This window comes from Euprymna scolopes, chromosome 17, assembly GCF_053919585.1.
Source record: "Euprymna scolopes isolate OS-2025 chromosome 17, ASM5391958v1, whole genome shotgun sequence".
Lineage (NCBI taxonomy): Eukaryota > Metazoa > Mollusca > Cephalopoda > Sepiida > Sepiolidae > Euprymna > Euprymna scolopes.
This window is the reverse complement of record NC_136498.1, coordinates 17,615,479-17,637,257: the sequence shown is the minus strand read 5'-3', so window position 1 is coordinate 17,637,257 and position 21,779 is coordinate 17,615,479. Positions and strand designations below refer to the sequence as shown.

The window sequence follows — 21,779 nt, the reverse complement described above, 5'->3', positions numbered from 1 at the left end:
CACCTATGACTGACTAGGGTTTTTTTTTTTACCTTAAAATAGTATTTTTAGCTCCTTACATTAAGCGGCTTCATGACTTGACTGAAGCGATTTCCATAAAAAAAATAAATAAAATTCTTATTTAGTTTTTAATGTCTTGAAAATATAATTTTAATTCAATAGGTGACAGACATGTATTTTTAAAATGCTATTGAACATAAAACAAATTCGGAACATTTTTTTAGAGAGACAAAAAAAAATACGTTTTAACAGCATTAAATGTAAACAAGAACTTGTTCCTCAGAATCGAAAAAAAAAAAACTTCGGAAGTCAGCTGAAAACCTGGATCAGAACAATGAAACGTGATACCGAGTTTGGCTGAACTCCAATCTATGGTCCCTCATTTTGCAAACTTTCACAAAATACACTCGACTAGCTACAACCACTATCAACAATTTCCTCCACTCTCTATCTGTGCCTAAATCTAAACGCAGATTCCATGAACAAAACTTCTTTCCCAGAATTGCTCGTCTGTGGAACACTGTTCCACTGGCCTGCTTCGTTGTTGAATACAATATAGTAGCCTTCAAATCCAATGTAAAAAAGTTCTTGTTGAGCCATCCCCATAAATAATCAAATTTAATCCAATTTACACCATTAATGAAAACTACCATCTTTCATTCATTAACCCTTATCCTCGAGTGATTTTTAGACCTTGATAAGTGAAGACTCCCAAGTTAAAAAAGAAAAAAGCTGATCCTGGGCCCTCTATGGGGTTTGCTATTGGAACCATGATTGGTTAACACTTGTATCAGCTACCGTGATGGACCATCGTGCTGTGTTTGAGACGTGGCAAATTCTCTGAAAGGAGCCAGCCCTACCGTTCCAGGGTAAATGCCAACACAAGTAAGAATGAAGTACAGTATCTAATTCTAATTGAAATCCTACGATAGTAAGTAGAAATTATATTAACTAGTATGAATTTTGGCAAGAGTTACATTAAGTATATGTCAGGACAGCCTTGTAATAAATGGAAATAGACCCTGTGCAGCTGGCATGATTGCAGTAAATACGGGAGAGGGGGTGGGTCAATGGTTACCTCCCTAGCAAAAATGTGCTAGAAATGCAGGTGTTGAATATTACATAGAATTGACATCACATGTTCAGGGGACCGAACAGATTTTTGAATCAGTCAGACTCGGGAAGCTTGAGAGGCGACATGCATCTTAAAATGTAGAAAGAATCTAAACAAATGTCACCCTGAGGTTTGCCAGCTTGTCTCTCAATTTATAAGTTAGAAAATAAAAACAAGAAGTAATCAGAATTAGACTGGTCTCTCTTCCTATAAACAATCTTTGTCTAAATAAAACCTTTACAAAGCCAACAAGTATCCATTTTTTTTTTTTTATTATTCAATTTTTACCCCAAACAAGGCACAGTGCTACTTTGAAGCAGGGGGCTACTATCAGGGACTTAATTAGCGGGGTCATTATGAAGGGAGATGAGTAGAAAGATGTTTGTTATATATTGTTGTTATATATATGATTGTGTTTCCATGAGTTTTATTCACCTCAGTTAAACAGCCGATCAACAGCCACAAGATGACGCAACTACACAAGAAACAGTTAGTCATAAACAACAAAAGAAGTGATGAAAAAAAGAATGAAAGACCAGCGACCACACATGTATGTAAAAAGACTTTGTTTTGTAAATAGTTCCTTGATCGTACCCTGCGTGTTTGTTAGAAACAACATGTACAAACTTTTTACGTTTTACGGTTGTTTAACGTGAAATGTTACAGACTGTTTTATTGCATTTTTATTTGATATAAGGGGCCCCGCTGCTACGGAACATGCTGATTTCCTGCAAAGTCTGCCAGCAGTTATTATTTGAAGCATATTTTATTTTTTATTTTTATCTTTTATTCACCCCAAATAATGGCATATTGCCACTGATGCAAAAGGGGCTACAATGATAAGGAGCCAAATTATTAATAGGAGGTATCCTAAGTGGGGAGTTGTGCAACAAGATGTTTGTTCACATTACATTGCGATAAAATATCACAAAACTATTTTTCCATTCCATCAATCAGAAATTTATTGCATGTCGTTTCTCCCAAGAACAGTCCGCGGGATGTCGGATTTAGACTTGAGGCTGGTCACCACCGTAACGTCTTTGGAATTCATTTCCTCCAGAATGCGTTCGTCTCGTCGTTCTTGGGTACTCTTTGCCCTCCATGCTGGATTTTTATCCTTGCGCATCATGCTCTCAATGTTGTAGCCAATAAAACCAACCGTAGCAGCAATAGGCCACGTGATGTACACAGCGTACGTACGCACAAATCCAGCAATAATCGGCCACATCTCAATGGGTAAAAAACCTGCAATAAGAAAGAAAAGCAATAAAAACATAAAACCATCATTTGTCTTTATATATATATATATATGTATGTATATATATAAAAGGCTCTGTCTGTCTCCATATTTTTAAACTCTATCTCCTCCGAAACTAAAAGTCACAGAGCAGCACAAGAGACCTCAAATGATTGGATTTTTTACAGACTATTCTTTTATTGGTTAAAATAGTTTTTAAAGTGATCAAAAATGGTAAAAATTAAAAGAATCGTTATACATTTTGTGCATTCATCTTTGTCTAGTTTTAATTTTTAATCACTTCATATATGTGTCGCATTGATAGTGCTAACGTCACCAGCTTTGAATGCTATAGTGTTGCTTTCGGTTTTGATTCTAGCTGATGGCACCCAAATACTTTCCTTTTTTACTTTTGAAATCACGACTCTATAATAATATATACGAAATCTGGACAAATTAAAATATTATATTTAAGCATATTTTACGACTAGTCTATCTATATAGCTATAAAAATGAGAATGTGTGTGTGTGTGTGTGTGTGTGAGGACACTTCTCAACAAATTTTTAATCTATAGACTTGAAAATTGGTATATAGGTTATTCAAACATGTGGAAACCTTTAATCAGTTTTCATCCGGAAAAAAGGGTTGTTTAGGGGTCAAAAATAAAAAAATTGGTATGTTAGATTTTGGTTTCGATCTCAGCACAAGTATTTTTTTTTTTACTTACTAGAAGTGAACTGTTTAGAAAAAAACATAATATTTGTATGCACATGTCTCAATTTCTGTATGAATCAAAATATAATATTTATGCATATTTTAGGATTGGGCAATGCTGGGCAGCCTGCTAATATATATATAAATATATAAATTTAACTAGGTTTTTATATCTATATCTTTCCACGGCAGACATCCTCACTGTAATCTCTGAACGCATATACCATTCACTGGACAAAGCGGGAGAGGGCAGAGCGGTAGCTCTAGATATATCTAAGGCTTTTGACACGCTATGGCATGAGGGTCTCCTCAGGAAGATTAGATCTTACGGTATCACTGGTAGAATACTTAACATAATTAAATCCTTCTTAGATAAGAGAAAAATCCAGGTTGTCCTCGACGGTCGTACATCTAAACAATATGATATAAATGCGGGAGTGCCCCCAGGGATCTATCCTTGGACCTCTGCTGTTCCTGATATTCATAAATGACCTCCCCGACAAAATTGCCTCTGAGATGGGTATATATGCTGATGACACCACACTCTATAGTAGGCACGACAGGAAAACAAATGAACATATATCTAAAGTAATGGCAGAAACACTAGAAGATGACCTCCAATCAGTAGTGGAATGGGGACAAAAATGGATGGTCACGTTCAATGCCGCCAAGACAAAACTGGTTTCATTCAATAATTACAAGAAACCTTCTCTACCACCTATAGCAATGGCCAACGACTCTTTATCTGAGAGTACGTCTCTCAAGCTCCTTGGCCTAACGTTCACAGGAAACATGAGTTGGAACAATTACATCGAGGGCATTGCCAGGGCCGCTGCGAGGAAGGTGGGCTCTCTCTACCGTGCTAGAAAACTTCTAACACCCGAAAGTATCCTGTACCTCTATAAGGCCACTATTCGCCCATGTATGGAGTATTGCTGTCATATTTGGGCTGGTGCATCGGTTACTAGTCTCTCGCTCCTTGACAGGGTTCAAAAGAGAGTCGCAAATCTGATAGGCCCTAAACTGGCATCTAAGCTTCAGCCTCTGTCCCATCGTCGAAACGTTGCATCCCTCTGCCTGTTCTACAAGTATTATAATGGTGAATGCTCTGAAGAACTGCAAGCACTTGTGCCCCCACGACGTGAACACCCTCGACAGACCCGACAAGCTGCAAAATCCCACCCCCACACTGTAGAGATCCCTAGATGTAAAAGATCTTTCTACTCCAGTAGTTTCTTCCCCAGAACTGCTAGACTTTGGAATTCCATTCCAGGTCACTGCTTCCCCAACTGTACTGACATGCATAAGTTCAAGTGCAACGTGAACCAACATCTCGCTGCCCTAATCCCTACATAGTACCCCAGTAGATGTTTCCCCTGATAGTAGCCCCCTACACCAAAGTGGCAATGTGCCTTGTTTGGGGTGAAAATGTAATAAAAAAAAAAAAAAATTTAAAAAAAAGATAGTTTGGTATAAGTTTTGCATGAGGCTCAGTAACTAACATTAAGACTAACATCATTAACTACCACCTCCACTGGACAATAGGGCAGGTCGATTTTGGAACCCCGGTGAGGCAATGGTGATGATAGTTGGGGTTTGACATAGAAAAGACCTACACGAAATATTTTTCTCAAAATCGTTATCTTTGCTTGAGGAAATGACTTTAAAAGTTGAAAAATTGAAGTGATTAAAAGTTTTTCGGTGAATTGTCAAGAACGTCCCGTCATCAAAACAATCCGTACTATTAAGAAAATAGAATCATTATTTAGAATAATTTTTAAACTACATTTTTAAATAAAATGAGTAAGGATAATGAATTAATAAAATAAATATTAAGTGTAAAGGCAAAATTATGTTTTTTAAATAATAACGACAAAAGTTCGATTTTTCATTTCAGGAACTTTTTTGGAGTGGAAACATTTTAGATTTCACCGTCGCAAAACACGCTCGTTATTGATATTGAAAATTAACGTTTGTTTATTATTTAATTTGAAAACATTACGATTTAGGCTTAATTATTTCGAAAGGAAAAATGAAAAAGACTTGTTTAAAATATATATTATTATATTTCAAGTGTCTGCAGTGAATTTAAACATATTTGTTTTACCTTTTTTAATTTGTTTTTCTATTAGGTTGACACAAAAACAATGTCATTTTTTTGACATTCAAATGAATGTCAAAAGCATTATTTTTGCACCAACCTAATATTTCACATCAAATTCTATTTGAAATGTTTATTAAAATATGTTGATACTCCAGTTTTATATTAAAACAACAACAAAAATATAGTCCATACAATTTTATTTTACACATTCTTTACGAAACATAACCATGTAAATTTTCAAGTTTTTCTACTTAATAAAAAATACTTTGCAGAAAATTGGTGTCAAATTTTAATTTATTTTTTTTTAGGGAGTAATTGTTTTTAAGCAGTGTTTTCTTCTAAAATTATAGTTTTAAATCAGATAACCCACAAAGATTAATACAAGTAAATAAGGAAACTCCTCTAAAGGTTTTTCGTTATGTGTGCATCTATGTTATTGTGCTAAAATAACTTTATTATTTAGAAAGCTATTCTTAATATGGGAAGGAGATTGTATTGTAACTATTCTGTACTTTCACCTAAAAATTTAATAAACAAAAATTTCATAAAAATTAAATTTAACTTGAAAATACTATTAAAAATAGCATAGTAACATAGATGCACAAGCAGTGGTTTTTCAAACTCTAAACACTAAACACTCTCTTAAAATGGCACAGCTACAGCAAGAATGAATCTCTTTATGGATAAATTCATGTTATCGAAGGCGGAGCTAAAATCTGCTAAAAATGTCTAAACTAAACACTACTATGCCTCTGATTTGGTTTGGTCCTCTCTCTTCAATACATCTAATTCAACTCTACAAAGTTTTTCATTATTATTTTTTTACGTATGAAACTGGAAGATAGCCTAAAACAGTTTCTTCAGTTATAATCCATTTATTTATTTTACTTTTCAGATTAGAATGTCAGTAAAAGCACAACGTTCAGTTTTAACTCATGGTTCACAAAATTTGCTGGTCCACCTTGTCATTTGGATGAAACAGCACCCCCAGCTTCACAACAAGTCATCCAGTTTAGTTATTTCCTCGAAAACAGTTATCTCCACTTAAAAAATAGTGAGATTTCTAAGTTAATTGCCAAGAAAATAATTAGTATTCGGCAAGCAGTCAATGCACAATTGCCCTTGTTAAGATAACATTATATAGGACAGAAGGTCAATATATTTTGCTATAAGAGGGCCAAACAGATTGACAGGAAATCTCTTGCAGCAATCAAAGTGAAAAGAATGAAGAAACAGCTAGACAAACTGTTTGATATATCTTCTTGTAGCTGTAAATTTTCTGTCTTGAGATGTGATGACTTTGCAGTAAAATGCAAGACAGAAAATTGTCAAACAAGGCACATAATCTGCACTTGTCCTTCTAACAAGGAGGTAAAATTAATTCTATAGATTCACCTGCAATTATGTTCCTTTTTTGTATTATTAAACATGCAAATTTTCCAATTTTCAGGTTCTACTAGAAGAACTGGCATTTACAGCAATTTTTAAATTAATTGATGGAACAACAAAAAGCCTAACAACATTTACTGGTCCTATGGGGAAACTTTGTATCAATAATTATCAAGTTTTGCCTCAAGTAGAATTCTAAAAAATTAATGTGCCTCCCGATCATCATTATCTGACAGCAGAAGAAACAAATAATTTAAGTGTGAAGACCAGAGGCTACTTTTTGAGTATGCTGTTGGCATTTCTTGTGGAGAAGTTAACTTAGAAAATTGGGCCCTTGAATCAAGGAAGATGGCTAACATAAGCCACAAGATTAATGTGTTTATGGACTACAGTTGTCTATCCTCAAACACTATGATAAATTCAATATTTTGGTCAAATTTATCATCCAAGTCTATGCAGTTAGTTGGTTTGAGATCAAAACTGACATTTTTTTTTTGACCAACAGTATATTTTAATATGATTCAGAGAACAATACAGTTAACTGAAATCCAAATTACTGTTTTAAACAGTTAAAAATATAGTGCTTTTGCACTACTTCCGGAAAATATAATATCGATGATAAACTCAGATGAATTGGATGTGAGAGAAGAGGGCATTCAAACGATTTTGTCTATTAGGTAAATAAATATTTATACATTAAATTTTATTAGTTTTCTTAATTTACCCAAACAATAGTTAGTTTTATTCATATTACATCGCAAAAATATAAAACAAAATGTTTTCAAATAATTTTTTTTGTGTTGTTTTTTTTCCAGAAATAGTAAACAACTAAAAAAAAAAAATGAAAAGATTACTGCTTTCAATTTTGCAGCCACAGACTGGTCAAATTTGATTGGTTTTTCTCAAAAAGTTGTATATGGGCAGGAAGTAAGACATAGACACATTATTACAAAGTCATCGTGCCAGCAAATTAGACCTTCATTTTCCTCGAAAGGAAATTATACAGAACAATTTAGTTCTATTATAACAGCTTATATTATTGCATTTAATAAAAAATTAAAATACATGGTGCTGTCACTTGTATCAAGTTGTTATATTGTGTAATCTTTTTGAATTGTAAAATTTAAAAGACTTAGTTGCTAATTAGCTTTTTTTACAATTTTTGTTTAATCAATGCAGTAAAAGTTGAGATATTTTGCTAGGTGTGATTCATAATTAAAATTATAATTCATGTATTTATTTTTCTTTCAATGTATTTCATATAAATATATCAATTTTAATTGAATTTTTTTTATAAAAATAGTGAAATTTCAAAGTCAGTGTTGTGAAAAATGCTATGAAAATGAAGGATTTTTTAGTATTTTTCTACACGATTTTAAAATTAAAGGCTCAATTTCCTGTTCAAGATAGGAATCTAATTTTTGGTATATGTTCTTATCACATCAAATCCTAACTATCATCACCAGTGCCATGTTGATTTTCTGAAATAAGTTGCAAATCAACCTGCCCTACTGGACAAATCACATTACAGAATGGATTCATCCAGGCTCCCAAGAAAATACTGTTTACCAAGCTTGCCAATCAGATCAGATCACGAGAAGCCCCAAAAATGCACAATAAAGATAAACTAACCAACAAAGAATGACACTTGAATACATCATGGAATTTTAGAAGAGGAGGGAAAAAGAAGAGTTACGATGACAGAGAAGAGATGAGCAACCGTGTCCTCTGTGAATATTTTTCCACCATAGATTTCAACGTTATTACTCATGAACATTAATGAAGAGCACAGAACTCAATAATCGGACATGAGTGGGAGCCAATAACAACATATGCATCTTGCATTTTCAACCTCATGCCATACATGCATAAACTTGCCATCATTATTATGAAAACATATCAAAGTTTACAATTTTTATCAATACCTCGTTAACTGCTTGTGCTTTTATGTGTTCATGTGCAATCCTTCCAGACTGAGGATTTTTATCATAAAATCAAAGCTTTTTATTTATACTTTCAATAGGACTAAGTCAACAAAACTGATGGAAGATAAAGGAGATTTATTCGACTTGATCATTGATCAGTGGAGAGAAAGGGGAAGATAGATTGATAAGTAATATTATACACACAAACAATATCATCAACAAAAATTGGAACTTAATATATAACATACTTAGTTGCTTGTTCTTGTATATGCTCCTGTGTGATCCTTCCAGACTAAGGATTGTTGTCCTAAAATCAAGGCCCCTTATTTATACTTTTAATAGGACTAAGTCAAGATCAAACTGATGGAAGATAGGTTTATTCGACTCGATCCTTGTTGAGAATCACTGAAGTGGTGGGGAGGAGACAAAGAAAGAGATAGAAAAATAGATAATCTCTGTTTAATCATATTTTGTTAGCACATCGTACTTTCTCATGTTTAAACATTGAGTGCTTCGAAGGAACTGTTTCTCTCTCTCACTTTGAGCCATGGGATGATAAATTCCCACAGTCTAATAATCTTAACCTCAAGTTAACCCCAACTGAACCTTCAATTCCAGTTTTTCTCAACTAACCATTTTATATACTAGTGAGTTTACTCACCCATTATTTCACATGTTTATATATTTGTACATACATATTCATTCCTAAACTAATTAACCGATCATTATGAATTTTGGGACACAACTGCTAGGTAGTTCATTTTTTTTTTTACTTGGGGGAGGGGTTAATCACTTATTTCTACAATTATATAAATGCAACTGTGTGTGTGTGAGTTCGTTCCTTATAGACTCTGAAATGGCTGAACAGATTTTCTTTAAAATTTACAGAACTTTAGTGTATAAGTCTGGAAGTGATGCCCTTTTCTCTTACCTGCAACCTCTCTCCCACAGGGGGACGTTGCGAGCCTGTATTTGTTTTATCATTATTTCCATGGCAAGTTCTCGTCTGAGCTCCAATGTCTGGTCCCCTCTCGCTAATCTATCGTGAAAAACACCCGTCTAACTGAAACCACTGCCAAAAGTTTTCCTCACTCGTTATCTGTGCCAAAACCAAAATGTAGATTCCATGAACAAAGATTCTTTCTTAGAAGTGCATGCCTATGGAACTCTGTTCTGTTTGCATGTTTCCCACCTGACTACAACCTGGATGTCTTCAAGTCCAACATAAACAAATTCCTGATAAACCGCCTTAAGTAAGACACTTTATCAAATCTCAACACTAACGTACTGTACACGCAATAACCCTTATCCCCGAGTGGCTTCCGGGCCTTGATAAGTGGTGACCACCTTGTAAAAAAAAAAATTAAAAAATAAGTGATCTTAATCAAGTTTTGTCTAAGAATACCCTCGATAATTACCGATAATCGAAACCGTTATCTTAATTTATCTATGATCGGTAAAGCCATTTTTTCCATGTCATCACTTAGCAACAATGAGAGAGCAACAGATCATGAAAATTCTACTGTGGGTAAGTTGATAGCATGTATTTTTTTTGCATGACGTGGTGTGTAGGTTCAAACCCTGCGCGTAAATTTATTAATTATTTTTTCGTTAACTGGAAAGAAGTTTATAAAAAATAATTTTATAAAAGCAACAGTAGGTTCTCTAGAATGCAATGTAGAATAAGATATATTTTGGACTAAGTTACTGCATGGAGGCATGTGAAGCTTCCTCCCAGACAATTTCATGGATTTTAATGACAATAAAAATATAGGAGTGCAAAATATTTGTTGATCATCATTCAATCCCAGGCAACGTCGAGTCTCTCTGCTAGTCAAGGATAAAAGTTAAGTATTAGATAGATGGTGAGACAACATGATCAGTAATGGTGGAACATAGATAGGGCTCGATCATTTAAGAGGACAACTCAGCAAGAACTTAATCATATAAGATTTGAAGATGATCATGTTATAGTCAGCTGGAAAGCAGCCGTAGCACGGATAGCCTAGAGATGAATCTTGTTTAGTTTTAGGCACAGATAGAGAGTAAGGGAAATTATTGATGGTTGTTGCAACTAGACGAGTAATTGCTACAAACGTTTTACAGGGAGAGACCATAGATTGGAGCTAAGTCAAACACCTACCATAAAAGCAACGATAAAGCAGAGACAGACTCGTAACATCTCTTCTGTGAAAAAGAGAAAGTAGGGAAGTAAGAAGGTTTTCACCTACTAAATATCAAAGATGGTTTTTGTACCATGTCAAGGCAGGAGAGGGTACTCTTAGGAGCTCCATCCCAGATGTGACAACAGTACTCCATCTTAATCCGTATTTGACTTTTGTATCAGTAGAGGATTGTGTTGGGAGTAAGATACTTTCTGGAGCAGTAAAACGATTCCACAATTTTTCCAGTGATATTGGTAACGGATCTGATGTAGGTATTCTATTACAGGTCAGGGGTGAAGATCAGTTTCAGAAGTTTGTTGAAGAAGGATGCTTCCTCAAGACGAGTCGTTCATTTCAACTGGAGCCAAGTGGGAATACCAGTGTTGGTGGTGGAAAGATAGAAGTTTGGTTTTGGCTGCATTAAAAGGTAATCAGCCATTTTTTTCCCCCATTGTATCACACATTCTAGATTGGAGTAGATTGAATCAGAAAGATTCTGGTGTTTGCCAGCTTTTGAAGTGTTGTCAAAGATGGCAGTATTGTTTGCATAGATGTCGACGAATGATCGTAGAATATGATTTGGGAGATCGTTGATAAAGATCAGGAAGAAACTTGATCCCTGAGACACATTAGCACTGATACTGTGAGCTTCAGATTTCTGCCCATCAATGACTACTAAGGGAAGTAACTCTATTTTACTAAGAAATGTAAGAAAAAAATGATTTTTTTTTAACTACTTCATTTAATGTAACAAAGTTTTATAACATTAATAACAAAAAAATGTAAAATTCGAAGAAATTTTTTTAAACAAAACATTTGAGTAATTGTAAAAAAATTTTTTTTTAACTACTAGTAAAATAAGAGTTACTGACCTTAGAACCATGAGTTAAGATTTTGTATTATCAGAGATTTTAACTCAAAATTGTTCCGTTTTCATTTTTTTATTAAAAAAACTATGGTGCTTGTATGAAAAGGGCAACAGATCAAACAAAGGAAGATAATAAAAAACTATACCATTCTGAAATATTAATTTAATTAAACAAATTTTTATTTTTTGTAAATAAAAAAAAGTTATTTAATTATTAATAATAATAATAATAATAATAATAATAATAATAATAATAATAATAATAAACAAATGTACATGTGTGCGAATGTTTTTCTCAGTTTTCATAAGTGTTTGAGAGGAATTTGGGATTTCGAATAAAAACTGACAACTCTAATCAATTTAGATTTCCAACAGATCTTATTTTTGCATAACCACACAAAACCATCGTCTAGTTATTTCCTTTGTACCATTCTCATAGCACTCTGACAAGAACAAGTAATCTGTTCAGTCAATAATTTATACGATTACAGAAAGTCAACCAATTCATTATTTAATTAAGTCAATCAATTCATTATTTAAATTGCTTTTTCTAATTTAAAAAAAAACTAAAAGTTTGTTGTCTAATTAAATTAATGTTTCCCGTTTGGAAAACCACATCCAAAGGGATTACCAAGTGGTGGTCGAAATATAAAGACAATGAAATTTGGTGCATGAAACATGAATCCTGACAGACACTCTGAACTCCAAATAACCAGAGTGGTGAATCGCCATCGTTGCAAGAAAACTCCAAAGATCCAAATTTGATATAGTAACCATGAGCAAAACATGATGTGCAGGAGAAGGTAACTGAAAGAAGAACAGGGACAGTTTACTTTCTTCCGAAAAGGACATAGAACAGCCATGAATCCATGGATTTGCTTTTGCCATTCGAAACAGCCTTCTCCCTGAACTGAAAGAAGAACAACCAGTTAGAATCCCTGAACAGCTCATGGGTCTAAGAACTGAACTCATTTGCAACCAACACGCTATGTTATTTCCACATATGCTCCAACACTCGCAGTCGATGATGTGGACAAAGAGTGTTTCTATGCTTTAGCTTGACAACGTGCTCTCTTCATTCCCTCACAAAGAGAAATAGATTCTTCTGAGAGACTTCAATACTAGGGATCACACTCTTTGAAAAGGAACGATAGGCAAAGAAGGAGTGAGAAGCGTCAATGAGAACGGCACCTTGCTTCTGACCAAACGATCTGAACACGATTTGATAGTCACCGATATGCTCTTGCAACAAAAGAACCAATGGAAAGGCACATGGCAGCACCCAAGATCCAAACACTGGCACCAGATCGACTACATGATTGTATGCATTAGAAATCGCAAACTAGTGCTCAGCACAAGAGCTGTCATAGGAGCTAATAACTGCTGGATGGACAACTGCCTGCTTTGTCTACCATGAAATTGCAGATCCAGCCAAGGAAATGCTGAGCAAAGTGAACATCAAGAAGTTTGACGTCAGGAACCTCCAAGACTCCACACACCTTCATAACTTTCACCAAAAACTGCGAAAGCTACTTTAACAAACAGCCCCACTGCAGCTGCTTCCCTTACCATCGATGACAAACCTTTGGAAAACATGAACCAGTTCCCATACATTAGAAGCCATCTATCATCCAGCACTGACATCCAAGACAAAGTCCAATACCACCTAAAATGCGCTGGAGTTGCCTCTGGATGTCTTCAAACCTGTGTGTTTCAAGACAAAGACATCCATACAGACATCAAATTGGCTGTATATAAAGCTGTTGTGCTCTCGACACTTTTCTATGCCTTAGAGAACTAGACAACATACCACTGATAACTCAAGATGCTGGAGAAGTTCCACCAATGCTGCCTGGAGAGCATTCTAGATATTTCCTAAGAGGACTATCGCACCAACTTCTGCGTCCTTCAAGAGCCAGGTTCACCACCAAATGCAGAAGCCATCATCATTAGGAACCAGCTGAGGTGGTCAAGCCACATTGTCAGGATGTCAGATTCTCGGTTGCCAAAACAATTTTTTTATGGGCAGATAAAAGAAGGAAATCGCACTCAAGAGGAAGAAGAAGCGACACAAGGATCTTTTGAAAGCAAACTTGAAGACGTGTGGCATCAATACATATGCATGGGAGACTCAGGCCAAGGACAAGCAAACCTAAAGGCAGTTGCCAAATGCACAGCCACCTCCAAGGCCAACTAATGTGTGGACCTCAAGAAGAAAGAGAAGGAGAGAGAAAGAAACTCTTTGAGCCATCCTCCAAATGAAAATGGAATTACTTGCCCGCACTGTGAAAGGTAGTTCAAGGCAAGTCAGCTACCCAGAACATGATCACTATCCTCACCGCTGAGGGGTCGCCAAAAAAGCAAAAAAGAGATTTCAGAACTAAGTTTTTTAAATTATCTCCCTTGTTTGATCTGTCACCTTTCTCGTACCAGCACAAATATATATATATATATATATATATATATATATATATATATTAAGAGTTTATTTTATTTTAATGTATTAGTAAATGCATTAATAAAATTAAAAGAAAACAGTGTTCATTGTAATGTAGATATATAATAAGCTCAGTAGGCATAGGTATCCTAGAGCTATTTTAATATTGAGTAAAATGATTGATAAATTAAAATTAAAAATCGGTTTCACAAGGCAAAAAAAACAAAATGAATAAATTGTATGATCGTTTCGGAAACAATGTTTTTTTTGAGACAGACAATAAGTTTTGGACAATAATTTTATCATTTGATTTTATGAAACAAAGTCTCCTCATCAGCAAAAAGAGTGGGTTGGGGTTTAAAGACACCAAAAATAAAACTAGCATTTTTAAGTAAGGTAGATATATCTGGAAAATATGTTAAATATAAAGAAAAACGGTTACTTATTTTGATGTTGATAAACAAAGAAAGATAAAATAAAATCGGGTGGAAAAGTAAGGTTAAGAGGGGATATCTTTAATATTTCTAATAAAAATATATATACTTTTTAATTGTCCGCCTTTAAAGCCCATAAGTATCATCGTCAATGCATTCATTAGGAAGTTAAATGTAGTTTATGAATGGTTGAAAATATTGATCTATACAAGCTTCAAAGGAAACGCTAATAAAATAATATTACCAGTTTAAAATTGTTGGAAACAATATATTTGAATTTATCTTAAATAATTCAATTATAAAGGGAGATAACTGCCATTTTTGAAAAATAATACTCAAATAGAAAAATAAAGAAAACTTTTATTGTTCAAAGGGAGATAACCACTAATTACTTATAAATTAGTTATTTTTTTTATATGTTTTAAACATAGTAATATTAATAAAATCAATAATAGTAATACCATGTGGCAACAGTATTCCATCCTTGGACGTATCTGGCTCTTATATAGATAGAGAATTGCATCAGTAGTGAAATATCTACTGGATCGATAGAAGGATTCCACCATTTTTCCAGCGGCTTTGGCAACAGATTTGATATACGTATTCCATTTAAGATCAGGAGTAAAGGTCAAGCCCAGAAGTCTGTCAAAACTTGAGGCCTCCTGAGGACGAGAGCCATTCATTTTAATTGATGACAGATGGGGATCAGAACGTTGATAATGTAAAGATTGAAGCTTGGTTTTAGATGCATTAAAAGTAACCAGCCACTCCTTTCCCCATTGTACAACGTGATCAAGATCAGAGGAGAGAGAATCGGAGAAAACTTGGTTGTTTACTGACTTAGATATGCTACCATAGATGGTAGTGTCATCAGCAAAAATGTCTACGAATGATGTAAGGATGTGATTTGGAAGGTCATTAATGTAGATCAGTAAAAGAGTTGGGCCCAGGATGGACCCCTGAGGGACTCCAGCATTTATACTGTGAGTTTCTGATTTTTGCCCATCAACTACTACTCTTATGAACCTATCAGAGAGAAATGATTTAATAATTGAGACATTTCCAGCTATACCATAGCTGGAGATCTTGTGAAGTAAACCTTTATGATTTACCTCTGCACTCCATGTTTAAAAAGGATGTGTCCTCTATAGTATCAGAACTGACCGAATGGTTAATTGTAGGCATAGACCAATTCATACCATCTAAAAAATTTCAACAAAAACCTAACAGCCAGCCATGGTTCTCCTCAGAATGTGCTGCTGCTATCGCGCACAGAAATCACTTTTTCCATAGCTACCAACGTAATAGATGCACTGAAACTAAAGCTGCTTTCAGGTCTTCCAGCAACCACTGTAAAAGAGTAATCAAACATGCAAAAGAGCAATATGCCCAGTCTGTTAAATCCAAGGTAGCTGATCAGCGACTTGGATCCCACCAGTTTTGGCAAATAACAAATAGGATCCTGAACAGAAGTGTGCGTTCTATACCAACCATTATCAATGGACCAGAGGTCATCTCATCAGCGTCAGACAAGGCCAAACTATTTGCAAAGAACTTTGCAGCTAATTCTACCCTATGCGACGAAGGCCATCAACTCCCCATATTTCCTCCTATAACACAGAACAAGCTAGGTAACATACAAATATCCGTGCAGGAGGTCGCTAAACTAATAAAGAACCTAGATTCCAGTAAAGCAACTGGCCCTGATGGCATCCCAATTATAGTGTTAAAAAAGCTTCAACCAGAACTTGCTCCCATACTTACGAAACTATTTAAGTGCTGCCTTAAGGAGAAGTGCTTTCCGACTCCCTGGAAGACCTCATCAGTTTGCCCTGTATTTAAGAATTCAGGTGATAAGTCATCTCCCTCTCAATACAGACCTATAAGTCTCCTCTGTGTTATGAGTAAGTTGCTGGAATCCATATTAAATAGAGAAATAGTCAACCACCTCAGCAGGAATAACGTTCTTAGTGACACTCAATATGGTTTCCGCTCTGCAAGATCTACCGCAGATGTGCTGACGGTTATATCCCACAGGATAAGTGAATCTCTTGACAAAGGCTTCCTTTCTAGGGCAATTGCTCTTGACATATCAAAGGCCTTTGACAAGGTATGGCATAAGGGTCTACTTCACAAGCTACGGTATAACGGGAAATGTTTTCTCAATCATTAAATCATTTCTCTCCGATAGGCTTATAAGAGTAGTGGTCGATGGACAAAAATCGGAGGCCTGCAATATAAATGCTGGAGTCCCCCAGGGGTCAATCCTGGGCCCAACTCTCTTCCTGATCTACATCAATGACCTCCCTAAACACATACTTAAATCATTCGTTGACATCTATGCTGATGACACGACCATCTACGGCAACACATCAAAGGCTGTAAATGACAAAGTTCTCTCTGATTCTCTATCCTCTGATCTCGAGCGCGTGGTTCAGTGGGGGAAGATGTGGCTGGTTACCTTTAATGCATCCAAAACCAAACTCCTATCCTTACATCATCAACGCTCTGATCCCCAGCTGGCATCAATTGTGATGGATGGCTCTCGTCTGGGTGAGGCTCCGTGTTTTGACAAGCTTCTGGGTTTGACCTTTACTCCTGATCTGAAATGGAACGCGTACATCAAGTCTGTTGCCAAGGTCGCTGGAAAGATGGTGGGATCCTTCTACCGCTCCAGAAGATATCTCACTACGGATGCAATTCTCTATCTATATAAAAGCCAAGTACGTCCAAGGATGGAATACTGTTGCCATATCTGGGCAGGAGCTGCTAAAAACAGCCTATCCTGCCTTGACAGAGTACAAAATAGACTTCGTGGCTTAGTGGGGGATGCCCTTTTCTCTACCCTGCAACCTCTCTCCCACAGAAGAGACGTTGCAAGCCTGTCCTTGTTTTATCGTTATTTCCATGGCAGATGCTCGTCTGAACTCCAGTCTCTGGTCCCCTCTCGCCAATCTTTCACGAAAAACACCCGTCTAGCTGAATACACTGTGACAAATTTCCCCCACTCTGTATCTGTGCCTAAATCAAAACGCGGATTCCATGAACAAGGCTTCTTTCCTAGAACTGCACATCTGTGGAACTCTGTTCCGTCTGCCTGCTTCCCTCCGGACTACAACTTGGATGTCTTCAAGTCCAATGTTAACAAATTCCTAATGAACCGCCCCCTTAAGTAAACACTTCAGCAAATCTCCTCACTAAATTAATGTACTTGCAATAACCCTTATCCCTGAGTGGCTTCCGGGCCTTGATAAGTGGTGATCACTGTGTAAAAAAAAAAAAAAAAAAAATGCCATACCCTATCAAAGGCTTTTGATTTGTCAAGAGCAATTGCCCTAGAAAGGTTGCCTTCATCGAGAGATTCACTAATCCTATGAGATATAACTGTAAGCACATCTGCTGTAGATCTAGCAGAACAGAAACCATATTGTGTGTCACTAAGAAGGTTATTTTTGCTGAGATGGTTGATTACTTCTCTATTTAACACAGATTCCAGCAACTTATGATGCACAGGAGACTTATTGGCCTGTACTGAGATCAGCGATCACCTGAATTCTTAAATACAGGGCATACTGATGAGATTTTCCAGGGTGATGGGAAGCAATTCTCCTTAAGACAATGTTTAAACAGTTTTGTAAGTATGGTCGCTAGTTCTGGTTGAAGCTTTTTCAACGCTATAATTGGAATATTGTCAGGGCCGATTGCTTTACTAGAATCAAGGTTTTTGATTAGCTTGGCAACATCCCTGAGTGGCTTCCGGGCCTTGATAAGTGGTGATCACTGTGTAAAAAAAAAAAAAATGCCATACCCTATCAAAGGCTTTTGATTTGTCAAGAGCAATTGCCCTAGAAAGGTTGCCTCCATCGAGAGATTCACTAATCCTATGAGATATAACTGTAAGCACATCTGCTGTAGATCTAGCAGAACAGAAACCATATTGTGTGTCACTAAGAAGGTTATTTTTGCTGAGATGGTTGATTACTTCTCTATTTAACACAGATTCCAGCAACTTATGATGCACAGGAGACTTATTGGCCTGTACTGAGATCAGCGATCACCTGAATTCTTAAATACAGGGCATACTGATGAGATTTTCCAGGGTGATGGGAAGCAATTCTCCTTAAGACAATGTTTAAACAGTTTTGTAAGTATGGTTGCTAGTTCTGGTTGAAGCTTTTTCAACGCTATAATTGGAATATTGTCAGGGCCGATTGCTTTACTAGAATCAAGGTTTTTGATTAGCTTGGCAACATCAGGTACAGATATTTGCATATCACATAGCGTGTTTTCTGATACAAGAGGAAATATTGGGGGTTGGCAGCCTTGGTCGCAAAGGGTAGAATTAGCTGCAAAGTTCTTGGCAAAGAGTTTGGCTTTGTCTGATGCTGACGAGATTATCTCAGGTCCATTGATGATAGTTGGGATAGAGCACACGTTTGTGTTCAGGATTCTGTTTGCTATTTGCCAAAATTGGTGAGAAACAAGCCGCTGCTCAGCTACTTTGGACTTGATGGACTGAGCATACAACTCTCTTGTGTTCTTTATTACTTTCTTACAATGGTTGCTGACAGTCCTGAAAGCGGCTTTAGTTTCCATACATCTATTACGTTGGAAGCAGTGGAAAAAGTGATTTCTGTGCGCAATAGCAGCAGCACATTCTGGAGAAAACCATGGCTGGCTGTTAGGTTTTTGCTGGAACTTTTTTGAGGGTATGAAATTGTCTATATCTACAATTAACCATTCCGTCAGGTCTGATACTATAGACGACACATCCTTTTTAAACATGGAACACAGAGGAAGATCCGATATAAATGTACGGAAACTATCTCAGTCAGCCATAGTGTATCGATATACTGTACGATGGAGAGGTATGTCTGAGGACTTATTATATTTCATTTTTATCTTAATTGATACAACTGAGTGGTCGGAAGATCCAAGAGGAGACAGAACGGAAACTGAACATAGTTCAGGGCAAGTTGTGAGAAAAAGGTCTAGGAGACTTGCATACTGGCCGTCATTGTCGGGCACACGGGTGGGTTCGTGAACAATCTGAGTGAGGTCATAAGCAATGGAGAAATCATGACAGAATCTCCCCATATCATCGGTCTTGTTTGAGTGGGTCAACCATTCCACATTGTGAACATTGAAGTCTCCACATACGTGAATGTTAGCTGAAGGATATGCTGATAGAACTTGGTCAATTTTCTCAGATATGCTTTTAAAGATAGTAACTCCGCTGTTATGGGGGCGATAGAGAGTAAATATAAATGCCGTAGTGTGAGCTAGTGCTACTCGGAAGCACATATAGGGTAAGTTAGGATCTTCTCTGTAAATGTCCCTACCACATGGAAAGCCTTTTTGTAGCCTCATAGGAGATGTCCTTTTTTCTTCCCTGCAACCTCTTTCTCACAGAAGCGATGTGGCGAGTTTGCCTTTGCTTTATCGTTATTTTCATGGCAAGTGCTCGACTGAACTTCAATCTATGATCCCCACCTCGCCAAACTTTCACAAGAAACACTCGTCTAGCCGAAAACACTATCAATAATTCCCCCCACTTTTTATCTGTGCCTAAATCTAAATGTAGATTCATGAACAAAGCTTCTTTCTTAGAACTGCACGCCTGTGGAACTGTCTTCCGTTTTCCTGCTTTCCAGCTGACTACAATATGGTTGTCTTCAAGTCCAATGTAAACAAGTTCTTGAGCCGTTCCCCTTAAGTTAACAAATTTACTGAATTTCCATTACTGAAAATTACTATATTGTCCAATTGACTACTGTACACTCTTTAATCCTTATCCTCGAGTGGCCCCTGGGCCTTGATATGTGGTGATGCCTATGTAAAAAATAAAAAAATATATAAACATTTTGTTATCGTATTCCGTTTAAGCCGCCGATCTTTAAATTTATCTTAATTTCTATGTTAGTCACGTAAATTATTTAGGATGAGTTTTAGTATCGTTTTGCAATTATAAACAAACAATTTATTTTTACTAAAACGAAAATAATTAAAAACACTAAGTTTCATTCAACATCGTACGTACACGTGAAACTCCTCCAAGTAGAAAAAGGGGATTGGCAAAGAAGAACGATACCCCAAGTTTATAAATTTCTTTAAATAACAAGACAGTTAATGAAATATAACAAATACGGCACCAACGGGTTACGGTGGTCTACTTTCTCTTGTTTTTAACTATGACTTTTTTAACCTTAACAAGCGCAACACGCAACAGTGAGAAGAGAAACTAAGTGAAGAACCGCCGAACCGGTAGTTCTTTTGTTTTGTTTTTGTAACACTTAAAAAGATGAATTAAGTTTCTCATTCGTGGAATAATAGACAGAGGAAGTTTCATTATATTAGAAAATAAAAAGTAAAAAAAATAATAATAATAAATACAAAATAAAATATTAAAAAAAAAAATGCGTGGACAATATTTACAACTTACGTGTTGTGCGTCAACAACTTTAGAAAATGACTTGGAAAAATAAATGGGCGGAAGTTTTGGGAGTTATCTCCCTTGCAACGCAAAAATCGACAAGAATTTTCAATGTCTGAATTTTGTTAGATAAGTATTAGATGCTTATTTATAAGTAAACCTATTTTAAAGAAACCAAGTTGAAAAAAAAAAAGTCTTTATGACATATATGCCCATCACGGAACAAAGATGTCATATTCCAAAAAAAAACACATAAATTAAGTATTTTTTAATATATATAGAAAAGCAATTTTATTGATTTTTAGCGATTTTAATACAATATTGTAGGAATTATAAAGCTGAATTTGATATAAATGCTTTGCTTATGTAAAACGAATGGTAAATTTTTAGATTAGGTCCACCTCCACAATTTTCTTTTAAATGACGACTTACATAGGTTTTCGAGGATGCTGAATATGGAAATCGCATTGAAATTTTGCAGAAATAAGTAGTTAGCGAGATATAAAAAGTTGTAATATGTATTGTATTCTTTCGCAGCCATCTTTGTTACGCGCTATAAACAAATCTATGCTCGTAACAAAGATGGCCGCCAAAGAATACAATGCATAAAACAACTTTTTATATCTCGATAACTACTTATTCCTGCAAAATTTCAATGTGATTTCCGTATTCAGCATAGTGGAAAACCTATAAAAGTCGTCATTTAAAAGAAAATTGTGGAGGTGGACCTGTTGCGGACCAGCGTATAATACCCTAGCTCGCTACAAGAAAATAATGAAACGAATAAAATTGAAGGAAACAAAGACTCAATTGATGGATAAGATAAACGTGTCATTTATTTACTGTTGAAAGAATGAACGTTTTAGTTATAACATGTGTTCATGTCCGCGCGAGTGTAACCAATGTTCGTTGCGGGGTTGGTGTTGTAGAAGAATAGGAAATGTGTGTTCATCTCACT

General features: G+C 35.8%; 1 protein-coding gene across 1 annotated transcript; it reads right to left on the bottom strand.

Annotated features, from left to right (window-relative positions):
* Positions 1 to 1,665: 1,665 nt before the first annotated feature.
* On the bottom strand, positions 1,666 to 20,931 carry LOC145296701 (small integral membrane protein 12-like). The gene is made up of 2 exons (XM_080142678.1): positions 20,831 to 20,931; positions 1,666 to 2,359 (listed from the first exon to the last, which is right to left on the bottom strand). The coding sequence occupies exon 2, from the start codon at positions 2,340 to 2,342 to the stop codon at positions 2,076 to 2,078; it is 267 nt and encodes an 88-aa protein (XP_079998804.1). The 5' UTR covers positions 2,343 to 2,359; positions 20,831 to 20,931; the 3' UTR covers positions 1,666 to 2,075.
* Positions 20,932 to 21,779: the final 848 nt, after the last annotated feature.

Coding starts and splice junctions, on each gene's coding strand:
- LOC145296701 (XM_080142678.1), bottom strand. CDS start 2,342: ATGTGGCCGATTATTGCTGGATTTGTGCGTACGTACGCTGTGTACATC.